The sequence below is a fragment of the Melospiza melodia genome, chromosome 2, assembly GCF_035770615.1.
Source record: "Melospiza melodia melodia isolate bMelMel2 chromosome 2, bMelMel2.pri, whole genome shotgun sequence".
NCBI classification, from domain to species: domain Eukaryota; kingdom Metazoa; phylum Chordata; class Aves; order Passeriformes; family Passerellidae; genus Melospiza; species Melospiza melodia.
The window spans coordinates 80,367,684-80,379,381 of record NC_086195.1 but is presented as its reverse complement, the minus strand read 5'-3'; the positions used below and the strand labels follow the sequence as shown (position 1 = coordinate 80,379,381).

Genomic DNA, 11,698 nt, shown 5'->3' with positions numbered 1-11,698 from the left:
TGTATCAACCTAGCTGACTTCAATTTCCCTCATATTTCTGAGGAACATGATTTCCATTAGTTTGGGTTTCTAAAAGGGTAAAAGCAGAAACAGTCTACAGAGTATCTACATCTGTGGTGCACTAGCTGAATGTGGGCACTTTCTAGAGGACGGATGCAACCCATCTCACCTGTACTTGCTGTTCTCAGGAGGGAATTCAATCACAGGAGCTCTGTGCAAATACATGAAATTCAGAAAGTACAGCTGGCTGGAACCAGGAAGCAAAATAGTGCAGCTGAGCCTCATTCCCAGATGGATCCAAATGCAATAGGAAAACAAACAATTCCAAAGGAGAAAAGTAAATTAAAAGATCTGTTTTACTTAGATTTAAGAAAGTGGTTGACAAGCAAATCTTACAAAAGAGTATTATAGCACAGAGTAAGCAATTTTTATCTTGATGCTGTTCCTTTAAACCAGCCTGAACTTTGTTGGGAAAAGGTCTCAAACCATTGAGCAATGTCTGGTTTGGGCAATCGCGTTGCTATGCTTCATCGGATAAGCACAGCAGTAATTCAGAAAATGAAGCCATGCCGCATCTGTCATATCACTTAAAATTTACTTCAGTTTTGCAGGTATTTGAAGATTGCAAAATGACCCACATTTTACTGCTATATTCTGCCAACACTGGAATCTGGTCTGAACCGAAAGGATTTCTTTATCTTTAGCTTTCCAGAGTGAGAGGCTTACTCTTTCCCCCCCGACCCTGCCTGACAATATATTCCAGTCAATGGCACTATTGAAATTCTGACAGCAATTTATATACAGTAACTGACTGCCTTCAGATGAGATGCTAAACAATTTCTATGCACCAGGCTGCATTTTTCTCATGAAATGCAGCATTCTATTATCTTCCCAAGCCAGCAGTTTTATAAGCACTACTTTTTTAGAAGCATTATTCATGCATAGGCACTATTGACAGTTTTGCATGGAAGACATTGAAAAAAACTACAATAAACAAGCTCAGAGAAATGTCCTGAGATAGGACTGCCCATGAGCATATTACTTACAAAAATAGTCTCCCTGGCTTGGAAAAGGCTGTAAATATAGCTCCCATCCTGGAAAGACAGTTATGCACAGACTCCTCTTTGTACGTGCTTGCAGTCCAGTGGAAGACACTGGGGCTCGTCGCATGATTAAATGTGTCTTAACAGTTTGCAAGACTGACATTTTCCCTGCCAAACACAGCAACTCTACAATGAGCACCTCTCAGCTGTGCAACAGGATTTTAAGAATTTTGAAGAATTTCAGGACTGCAGGCTTCTTCCATGTTAATGATCTAAAGATATATGCCTATATATAAAAAAGTTTTATTTTCTTATGGTTTTTACTCTGTATGAATATCCCCTGGTTATGACTAGCATGTGTATCTGTCACGCTGAGGGGTCAGAGCCAGCCTCCCAGATCTGAACATTACCGTATTTGGGAGGATGGGGATTATTTCATTATTCTCATTGTCAATTGTCTTTATTAAAAATCACAGAGATATCTAAAATTATATTATTCCTGCTTTCATGAAAAACAGGTTCAAAGGTGGACATTATCACTTTGTAAAATTACATGAAATGAGGTTCAGTGAGCTGGGGATCTGTCTCTTCTCCCAGGTAACAAGCAGCAGGACAAGTGGAAATGCCCTCAAGTAGTGCCAGGGGAGGTTTAGATTGCATCTTAGGAAAAAGATATTCTCTGAAAGGGTGGTTGGGCATTGGAATAGGCTGTCCAGGGAAGTGATCACTACTCCTGGAAGTGTTCAAAAGGTACATGGGGATGCGATTTGGTGGTGAACTCGGGTCGGTGCTGGGTTAATGGTTGGACTCGATGATGTCAGAGATCTTTTCCAGTCTTAGTGAATCTATGAATCTGGTTCCAGGTACCACCATCCATAATAAGGTCAAATATGAACTTTGCATCCAAATACTCTTTGCAGCTTGGTTCTGCATTTTCGTTCCAGATGTGAATTCCCTGTCTGTCCTCTGATACCTCATAGCTCCCTCGTCTCCTCACCGTTATGAAACAACATGAAAAAACAAGTAACTCCCCCTTAAAACAAACAAACAAACAAACAAACAAACAAAAAAGAAAAAAAAACCACCCAAAGCAAACTAGGAATTAAAAGAAAACCCCAAGTAGGCATTGGAAATGCTGCAACTTTGTGTGCCTGGTTAGTCCAGCATGGAAAGGAAACTGGTAGGAATAATGGTTATCAGCACAGACCTTTCAATCTAAGTGAGTTTGGAGCACGGGGAAGAGCGCTTCCAACCCACCTATCCTTCCCAGGGAAGCTGTGGATGCCTCATCCCTGGAAGTATCCGAGGCCAGGTTGGATGGGGCTCTAAGCAACCTGGGTTAGTAGAAGGTGCCCTCCATGGGCAAGGGGTTGAAACTTGATGGCCTTTTAAGGTCCCTTCCTACCCAAGCTATTCCATGATTCTATCCCGGCTCATTTCGCCTCAACAAGTGGAGGCAGTGCCACCCTCTCCCGCCAGGACCCAGCGAGGAGTTGCTGCGACGCGGAGTGTGTTTTGTGAGGGGAAGAGGTGTCACTCCTGCCCGTACACTACGGACGGGCGCCCCGAGAGGGCCGGCGGGCGGAGGGCAGCGGCCTCCGCCACCCCGGTCCCTGAGGGCGCGCCAGCCCTTCCCGGCCCTTCCCGCCCTGGAAGCCCCTCCCCCCGCTGGAATGCGCCGGGAGGGGAGTGGAATGACGCGGGCGCCGCGGGGTCACGTGGCGCGAATGGAATGCCAACAATGTAGCGAATGTCCCGACTGCGCCCCGCACTCGGCGCCCGGGACGGCCAAGGGGGAAGATGGAGAGCGGCCCGCGCCGCCGCGGCCGCCGCCGCTGCTGAGCCGCGCCGTGCCGACCCGCGGAGGGCGAGCGGCGGCGCCGGGCACCCCGGGGAGGTGAGCGGAGCGGAGCGGGTGCGGGCGGCGCGGGCTCCCCCTCAGCTCCGGGTGGGAGCGCTCCCCATCCCCCAAAACTGCTCAGCGCGGAAGAGAAAGTCCTGTGGTGAATCGGGGGGTGCGGGCGAGCGGAGCCGGGTCGGTTCTCGAAGCCAGAGCGAGCGTCCCGTGTGTGAGTCCCCCCGTGGGGGCCGCCCGGGCGCCCTGCCCGCACCCTCCGACATTTTCCGGACACTCGTGTGACAGCGCAGCTCCGGCGGAGCGGGGTGGGGGTCCGCCTGCCCGAGGCCTCTGCCCCAGCTGGCCGGAGCTGCTAATAAATGGCCGGAGTTTATTTTGGGAGCTTGCTGCCCACGAAAGGAGTGGGGGGGGAGAAGGGGCTCCCGGCGGCGCGGGGTGGAAGGCGATCCGGCGGGGCAGACCCTGCGGGCTCGGTGCCGCAGGGAGCGAGCGAGGGCCCGGGCAGCGGCCGGGGGCAGGCAGGGCCCGAGGGGTCCCGTGTGGCTGCGGCGGGGCCCGCTGTTCCCAGTCAGCTGAAGGTCACTGCCAAAAGCCAGCAGCTCGCCACCCTCTCCGCTGCCTCGTGAGCGGAGTGCGTGTTGAAATAGCCCTTTCCTCGGGAAAGGCACTCGCCCAAATGACGCAGAAAGGGCTCGTTTGGAGTGTCCGGGCTTTGCGGTCCGGCACTGCCGGGCTGCTGAAGGAAGGTGAGCTGTTTCCCAGAGCCCTGCTTGGGCCGCTGCTTGTGGCTGGCAGTGGGACACGGGCACAGAGTCACTTTTGGATAGTACTGTTAGCAGGAGAAGTGGAATCGTTTTAGGGAAAATTCCCTTTCCACTTTTCTTCACTTCCACAATGTGCCCACTTATAAAGAGAAACACGGTTTGTATAATAATGAAATTCCTGAAACACTTCCTCGCCATTGTACACCTCCAATACGAGCTGCACAGTCCCCGCTTCCTTGAATTGGTGTTCTAAAAAAGCCCTCAGAGATATACTTATAAATTGAGAGAGGCAAAGAAGTTGTAGCAGTTTCTTAAAACTTTACTCCTTCCTACACTGCAGCGATTTCAAGTTCAGCTCACTCCAGTGCCTGCACAGTTACAGGGAAACAGCTCACCAGCTTGGGTGAGCTTTAGTTTCTTGCCTGTGTCCCAGCTCCACAGAGCCACTGCAGCCTGTTGGCGAATGAAGAAACAGGAGAGTGAATAGATAGGGAAAACAGACATCAACATATAATTTCAGTGTGTCATTGATCAATTGTTTGGTTGCTGACAGAGTAGCTATTGGTATTTCTCAAATGAAACAAAAGAATCAGTTACTCAAAAATTGTTTAACTTGATGTAATTAAAGTAATGCTGCACCTGCTTGAAGTGTCCATTATCCTTCAGGATAATGGACAAGCTTCTAATTAGTACAGAACATGTAACATTTTGGAAAAGACCTTAGGACTGTTTAGTCAGAATGGCTAACAACTCAAAAATAATTTCTTCTGATGGCAGGAAGGCTGTTACATCCATGCTGCAGGCAGGGTGCAGATTAGAAGTATTTGAAATTATCCAAATCCAGATGTACAGTTAGAAATGCTTAGACAGAATGAGACACATTACATACCTTTTAAAGCATACAACCACTTTATGGGGTTTTTTTCTGAAAAATGCAAATCACAGGAAGATATGAAAAAAGCCAGCAGCTTGTCTTTCCTTGTAAATCATCTGTAATATTTAATGTTCCTTTTTTATTTTTTGCTTATCTTACATATTTAGTTAAAAAAAAAACCTGCAAAATATGAAACAGGTTTGCAGTTAGCTCCAATACTTAGTGCTGTTGCTGCTCTCATCCATACTGCCTGAACGACAGTATGGATGGTTTCTGCTTTAAGCAGCATTGTAAATGTAAGCTGAGGAAGTTGCCAGCTGGCTTGACCCAGCATCATTAGACTCGAGCTGAGGCCAAAGGTCACAGAAGTTCTTTATGTGAAGCATGTGTGTAAGTGGGAAAGCAGTCTTTTGCTGCAAAAAGGTGGGGGGCTTGCAAGCTCTCCCAGCGTGTCCCAGGCCTGAGGACTGGCACAGGGACGGAAAAGGAAGAACAACCCAGATGCCTAAACCAAGCCATATGGTGCCTGCTGCTGTCAGGAAAAGAAAGAAAATTATCAACCAATTAATTGCTTTGTATCTTCTAAGCACTAGCTAGTTATGATGTAATCCAAAGAAAGCTGCAATACTATTGTGTTTTATTTTTTACCAAGCCTGTGTGTTATCTTTTGCTATATTCTGTCCAAGTAGAAAAAAACCTCTTTTTGAGATCCTGCAGTTGCTTTTGTCTTCACTTGAGACAATTAAAGCTTGAACTGTTACTGACCAGTAGCTGGTTTGTGGGAACATAAATATCTGGGTGAACAGCTTTTAGCACTTCCCTTAAAACAATTGGCAAATGTTGCTGTCACTTCTCTGTGAGTTAGCTTTGCAGGGTATTCATGGAGAGTGGAGAATGAAGGAGCTCAAGACCTCAAACACATTATGGGTGTTTTTTAGTTAATGGAGCATTTAAATCCTAACAAAAAAAGGTTGACTTGGGTTAATCTCGAGCGATTAATCTGTGCTCCTGCATTTCAGTCTGGTGAAGCATCATAGAAGAGTCTGGGGTCTGACTGCAGTGTTGCATTTGAGACCTTGGTAGAGGAAAGCTTGAAGTGGACTCTGTCCTGATGAGGAAGTGATGGCAGGCTTCAGAGGTGAATGTGTCTTGGTTCTGTTGGGCTTCACAGCAGAAAGCTGTTTGCTTGGAAGTGAGAAGTGATAGTAAATGCTTGGAAATGGTTTGGTTTTGGGAAGTGCTACAGCTATCACAACAAAAAGAATTTTTAGTATGAGCATAGGAAAATAAAGAACAGTACTTCCCTGAGAAATCCTTTTCAGTGATAAATGTCCTAGGATCAAAAGTGAAGCACTTTTTAAAAAAAATCCAATTGACTTCTGGGTACTGGAAGAAACATACAGTGTGTTACCATCCTCTGTATTTGCAATTTGGAAACAACTGAATGGAATTCTTCCCTCACCAGCAAGGTGGCTGGAGCACCATTCAGGAGTCACTTTGCAAGTGCAAATGGCAGCAGAAGAAGCCAACTTGCATAACCAGCATCAATAGCAAGGTTGCATTTCTGATGAGGCTGTCTTTTAATCCTGTTCCAAATGCACCATTATTCCATGATTGTGTTATGGTGATGCTTAAAGATTTAGTTAAGGCAGGGTTCTTGTTGTAACCTCTGCTGCATGGAGATCACAAGTTTTACAGTTGCTCAGCTGTGCTGCATAGGTGTTCTCTGCAGCAGAGCTGACGTGCAGCAGAGAATATAAAGCTGTCTCAAAGTCTTCTTTTTCTGTGTTGGGATGCTGTATGATCTGGTTCTTCATCTTCCACTCTTTATGTGTAGCTCCATTTACCCATCTTTTCCCTTTCTTCCCTATAAGGCACAGCTAATGAAATATCAATATACCCTTTCCTCTCTTCTTTGTTTTCCTCCCCTCTTCCTTGCAGTTCTGGTGAGCACTGCTACCTTCAGACTTTGCTAAGCTATTCACGTGGAAAGGCAAAATATCTTGTCTTTCTGTTATTTGCTTTATTATTAAAATACTAGAAGTTGCTATGGTTAGAGTCATCAATATTTCCATTATAAATCTTTTTCATAAACTTCTGAAACTGTGCTCAGCTAGTGTAAAACAAACAAAATCTTAAGTGGGGGAAAAACATTTCATAAGCATACTCTTCCCTATTTATGAAATAGGATAGGCTTGTCCAGAATTCAGTTATGCAATTGGATAGGAAACTTGCCACAATTAGGTACTGTAAAATTCTTAAATTATTTTTTTAAACCTTGGTTTTTAGGAGTTTTATTTTAATTTATTTTGAAGATTAGACTTACAAGAAAAATGAGTTATTTATTAATGTTGAGAAAATGTTCTAGAATCCTGCTGAAAACAGATAAAGTGAAAATCATTAAAGGGTATCCAACTGTGACAGCTTAAGAGGTTCAACTGATTCATTTTCACTTGATTAATTGTCATGCTGTCCCTTCAGAGGCATTTACAATATCTACTTAACTGAATGTACTTTCTGGTTTGTTTTTTTTTTTTTTCAGTCACTGTCAGTCTGCAAAAATGATGATTCCACAGATTATCATTTTCCATAGGAAATGTGAAGATTGTGAGCTGAACTAAAACATTGGCAAAAATCTCTTGAGAGAGTTTTGCCTTTTCTTCTTTGTGAAGGATTATGTTTACAAGAAATTGATACCATCAAGTGACACTTTTTGAAATAATTTAAGAGAAACAAAGAATCAAGCTGTATTTATGCTCAGAGAAAACTGGATCAACAATGAGGCCAAAGACTTTTCCTGCTACGACGTATTCTGGAAACAGCAGACAAAGGTTGCAAGAGATTCGAGAAGGTTTAAAGCAGCCATCCAAATCTTCAGGTCAGGGGCTGCCAATTGGAGCAGGCAGTGAAACTTCTCTGGAGCCTAAGATTTTAATAGGGAAGGATGCTGCAAGGCAGCAGCAGATGAGACAAACGCCCAAGTTTGGACCATATCAGAAAGCTCTGCGAGAAATCAGATATTCCCTGCTGCCCTTTGCTAATGAGTCCAGCACCTCAGCAGTCGTGGAAGTCAACAGGCAGATGCTCCAGGAGCTGGTGAATGCAGGTTGTGATCAGGTACGTAAGGGCTGGGAGGGGAGGATTGGCACTGCTGTCAAAACAAGTTCATACTCTGGGCTGGAGAAAGGATTTTGGTGGTGGCTGTCAAAATCATGGAAATGCACTGATTCTTCTGGCAGTCATATTTCTGTATGAGCAACAGAATAGATGGACTTACTGGGGACAGATGTGACTAGTGTGGTGTTCGTTTATGTTAAAGACAGTCATGGTCACCTCTAGGATTCTTCTATGATTATTCTGTGCTTTCCCCAGTTGATAAATGAGACTGAAAAAGGTAGCTTGTCTTTTTTATTAGCTTTCTTTTCTTCTTTTTTCTTTTTTGTTTCTTCATTTTCCCTGCAATGCTTAGTAACAAGCCTTAGTTGTGAGTAATAGGGTGCAATTTTGTCTAGCACATCTAAGCCCAGCTCACTGTCAGAAAAAACTGTAAGAAATTATTGACACAATATCTGGTATTTGAAGACTCTCACTTGCTGCTGGCCAGAAGCAGCAGGGCTTGGATAGATGTTCAGCTGACTGCAGTGATTCTGTCCACACCTTTTCTTTGCTTTCTCTGCTTCTATTAGGAGGTGGTAGCCCTGCTCAGATCAGAGACTTGGTGTAGAGATGCTTTTTATTTTTGTCATCCTGGGATTGATGCTAGAATATATTCTTAATTCAAAGACTTTTCACACGGTGAAGAGCACATTCTTTTTGTGTTGAGCTGCATTCATCTTGCTTGTGCTTCCATTGTTGGTGTCAACTTTCACCTCTGTCCAGGAGTAGTTCAAAATTTGGCTTTTTAGAGAAAAAATGCTGGTTTGGGTTCAGATTCTGAGTGTTGTAGGAACACTTTTTTCCCTGTACGATTGAATAGAAGTTGTGGACAAGCTGAAACATTTCCATTTATAGTCCTTGATACAAATTGGAGAGATTTAAAACCAAAGTGCATTCAGCAGCATCTCCTTGATTTCAAAACTTAGCCCCCATTCACTAATGGCAGAATGTGAGTCTCTTTACTCTCCTAGACTATATTCTGATTCTGTATAACAAAACTAACATCAAGCATTATTATAAACACTATAAGAGTATGCATTTCCCTGGAGCCATATAAATATTAATTAGTGCTGTTTGTATGCCAAAGAGTTTATGCTACACAAGATAATCAGAGCTAGAGTAGATTGCATATCTAATAAGAAGTGCTGCAGAACAACTAAACACTTCCTAGTCCAGTGTACCAAGATGCTGTACTGAATTATTTAACTGGAGGAACTAAGGATTTTCTCTGATCTCTAGTACATCATGAAAACAGTGTTTTTTAGAACTCTAGCCTCTAAATTTCCCTAGCTGTTTAGGATGGGAACACTCCCTGTTCATATGAGCCAAGGTTAAATGAGCACAGCTGGATTCTGGATTGGAAATGCACATTTGGTAGGTTACAGGGACAAATCGTTCACACATAGAACTTGGCTTGTTGGGCTGAAATCTTGGAAAGTACTTTGAGCACACTACAGCACAGAAATGTTAAGCCAATGTATAAACCAGAAATACCTGAACACCTGTTAAAATGTCTTGGTATTCAAAGCAGTGTAATGAAGTATGTGTGTAAATTTTTTTATATATTCAGCTATTTTGACTTCAATGTTCATACAATGGTATTGCTGCTTCTAGAGCATTGAACTCAGTTCTGACTCTGATGTGGAGATTTTTGCTCCTTAAATTTTGCTCACATTTTTGGTTGGGCTTTTTTTTGCCCCTCCTCATTGACCATGATTCTTCCATCCTCCCATTTGTTGTTTCTCCCTAGCTATGACTTGTTGCCTGGCAATGGCATTATTGGGCCTATTCTTTAGGTGTGTTTGGCACTCAGGTCTGTGCTTAACCAGGGTCACATTTGGCTAAGGTCCAAACAGAGGTTTCAAAACTGGAATCCTGTGAATAAAAGTGCTGAGTTTCCTAGGGTGAGTCCAGACCACATAAAGGTTCACTGTCCTGGAGGGTGTGAATGAGTGGAGCTTCTTGAGATGATGTGAATGTTATCTGACCTTGGAGATGGCATAGTGTAGGGTGACAGACCTGATTAATGCCTCTAGATTCTTCTCTTCCCCCTGGTGCCTGAGCTGTTCTGAATCAGACGCTGAACTCTTTTGTATCATGATGTGTTTTAAATCAGTGATCCCAAGCTGCTCTGTCCCTGCTTGAGAATCACAGCCTTTGAATGCCTGCCACATGGACATCTTCTGTAGTCCTGTGGGCAGCCACAGATCTCTGATTTACCAGAGACGTGAAGGCAGCTTCAGTTTCTTTGGGGATGTTTTTATTTACCTATGAACCCAGTGCTTGTGTGAGGTTGGTAAATGGGCATTGAAGCCCACAACCAACCTTCCCCTTTCAAAAGCCATGAGAAGCTGTTTTGAGGTTAAGGATTTCAGTCCATGAACAGCCAATGTTCTACTTGAGCCTTCCACTAGAGCAAGCCTGCAGAATACAAAATTTTACTCCTCCTGATCCTGCTTCATGGTACACAAATCAGCTGTTCGGGTGCTGCAAGCATCCTGAAGTGTCTGGCATTTTGTCATAAGTTCTATTCATGAGCATTCTAGGAGGCTGTGAAGAAGGAGTAGAGGGCTATAACACTCAGTTTGATCTGATTGGAACTCCATTTTCCAGCTGGGTTTGGGCTGATGATTTTTGATGTCCTGGATGGAGCACTGAATATTAACACTAACCTTGTGGGAAATGTGGTGGACACCATGCAAGGATCAGGATTCTTCTTCAGTCTGTTTATTAAGTCACAATTTTGGCTTTTGGAAGGGTGAAGGGAAGTAGTGACAATTAAAAAGGAAAATAATTTTAGAGGCTAGAAAAAGGATACTTCTATTTAATGCTCTTACTAGCTCCATGTATCTGTAGCATGGATAGATTTTAAAAACAACCATTTTACATCCTACTAGAGATGTTCCTTACTGGGGTTTGTACCTCCCTGTTCTGCCTAAAGTGACTCTTACGTTTTAAGATTAAATAGAAATTAGTTTTATTAAATAAAAAGGAAACATAACATTTTATTACTTTACTCTTGTTCTGTGAAGTCCCACACAGCCAGGAGGTTCATTATAAACCACTTGATGGACTTAACGAGTATATGAAATGCAGTGTAATTCATGAAGTAAATATCAAATTCTCATGTCTTTTGGTTGCAGTCAGCATAGGTGTTACATAGGAAAACAGACTCTTTTTTTTAATTGCTTAGGAAGTTGCCAGTATTTTTTTAAATGACCTGTTTTCTTCCAGAAAGATTTCTATTTTTCAGCCATTGTGTAGTTTTTGGTTTTATAGTGAAATCTCATCCCCTAAACCTAATGGGGACTTCACTGTTCACCTGAAAGAAGCCACGATTACATAATTTTTTGTTTTTAAGAGATAGAAACCAAAATAACACGCATAATTAGTCATTGTTTTTCTGAAACAAATGGAGCAACTTGTCTGTTGTTTGCTCAAGTCATCTTTTCAACAGTAATTATTTAGTGAGTTTCAATCAAAAATAATTAGTGCAGCCTAAATAGTTTTGAAACTCACAGAGCATGACTGTAAAAGACCAGACCTTTTTCATTGTAAAAGCTTGAAACCAAAAGCACACCTAATATGCCATTCTTTAGTAAATAGAAGTCCTTGGGCTTGGAAGGATAACTTGCAGTCACTGTAGGGGTACAAGAGTGTGGGGTATCTGTCCTGTGGGCTGGTAAACCACTGGAATCACCTGGGGCAACTGGGTGGTGTTTGGGGTGTGGTGGTAAAAGCAGCTGCTGTTGTGGGCTGAGTGTTTCTAATGAATAGATGCAATTGAGTGTATGATCAGTGGCATTCCAACAACCTGAATGGGCTGTACTGTACTTACTGCACTTCCTTAGAGCATAAACAGCCACTGACATTGTAATTTAGAGTGGGCTGCAGCAGTTCTAGATGAACTGTGGAATGTTACACACTTGTCACTTTTGTGGGCTTTTTTTTCTTTCCCTCAAGCAAACTTTCCTTTGAGCAAAGGGTGCCTTTTCTGGGCGAA

General features: G+C 43.3%; 1 protein-coding gene across 1 annotated transcript in view; it reads left to right on the top strand.

Moving 5' to 3' along the window:
• Window positions 1-2,874: 2,874 nt before the first annotated feature.
• LATS2 (large tumor suppressor kinase 2) overlaps window positions 2,875-11,698 on the top strand; it is a 46,898-nt gene continuing 38,074 nt past the window's right edge. Inside the window, exons 1-2 of the mRNA XM_063149021.1 lie at window positions 2,875-2,940; window positions 7,082-7,656. Coding sequence (XP_063005091.1) covers window positions 7,318-7,656 — 339 coding nt within the window. The 5' untranslated portion in view covers window positions 2,875-2,940; window positions 7,082-7,317. The remainder of the gene's footprint in view (window positions 2,941-7,081; window positions 7,657-11,698) is intronic.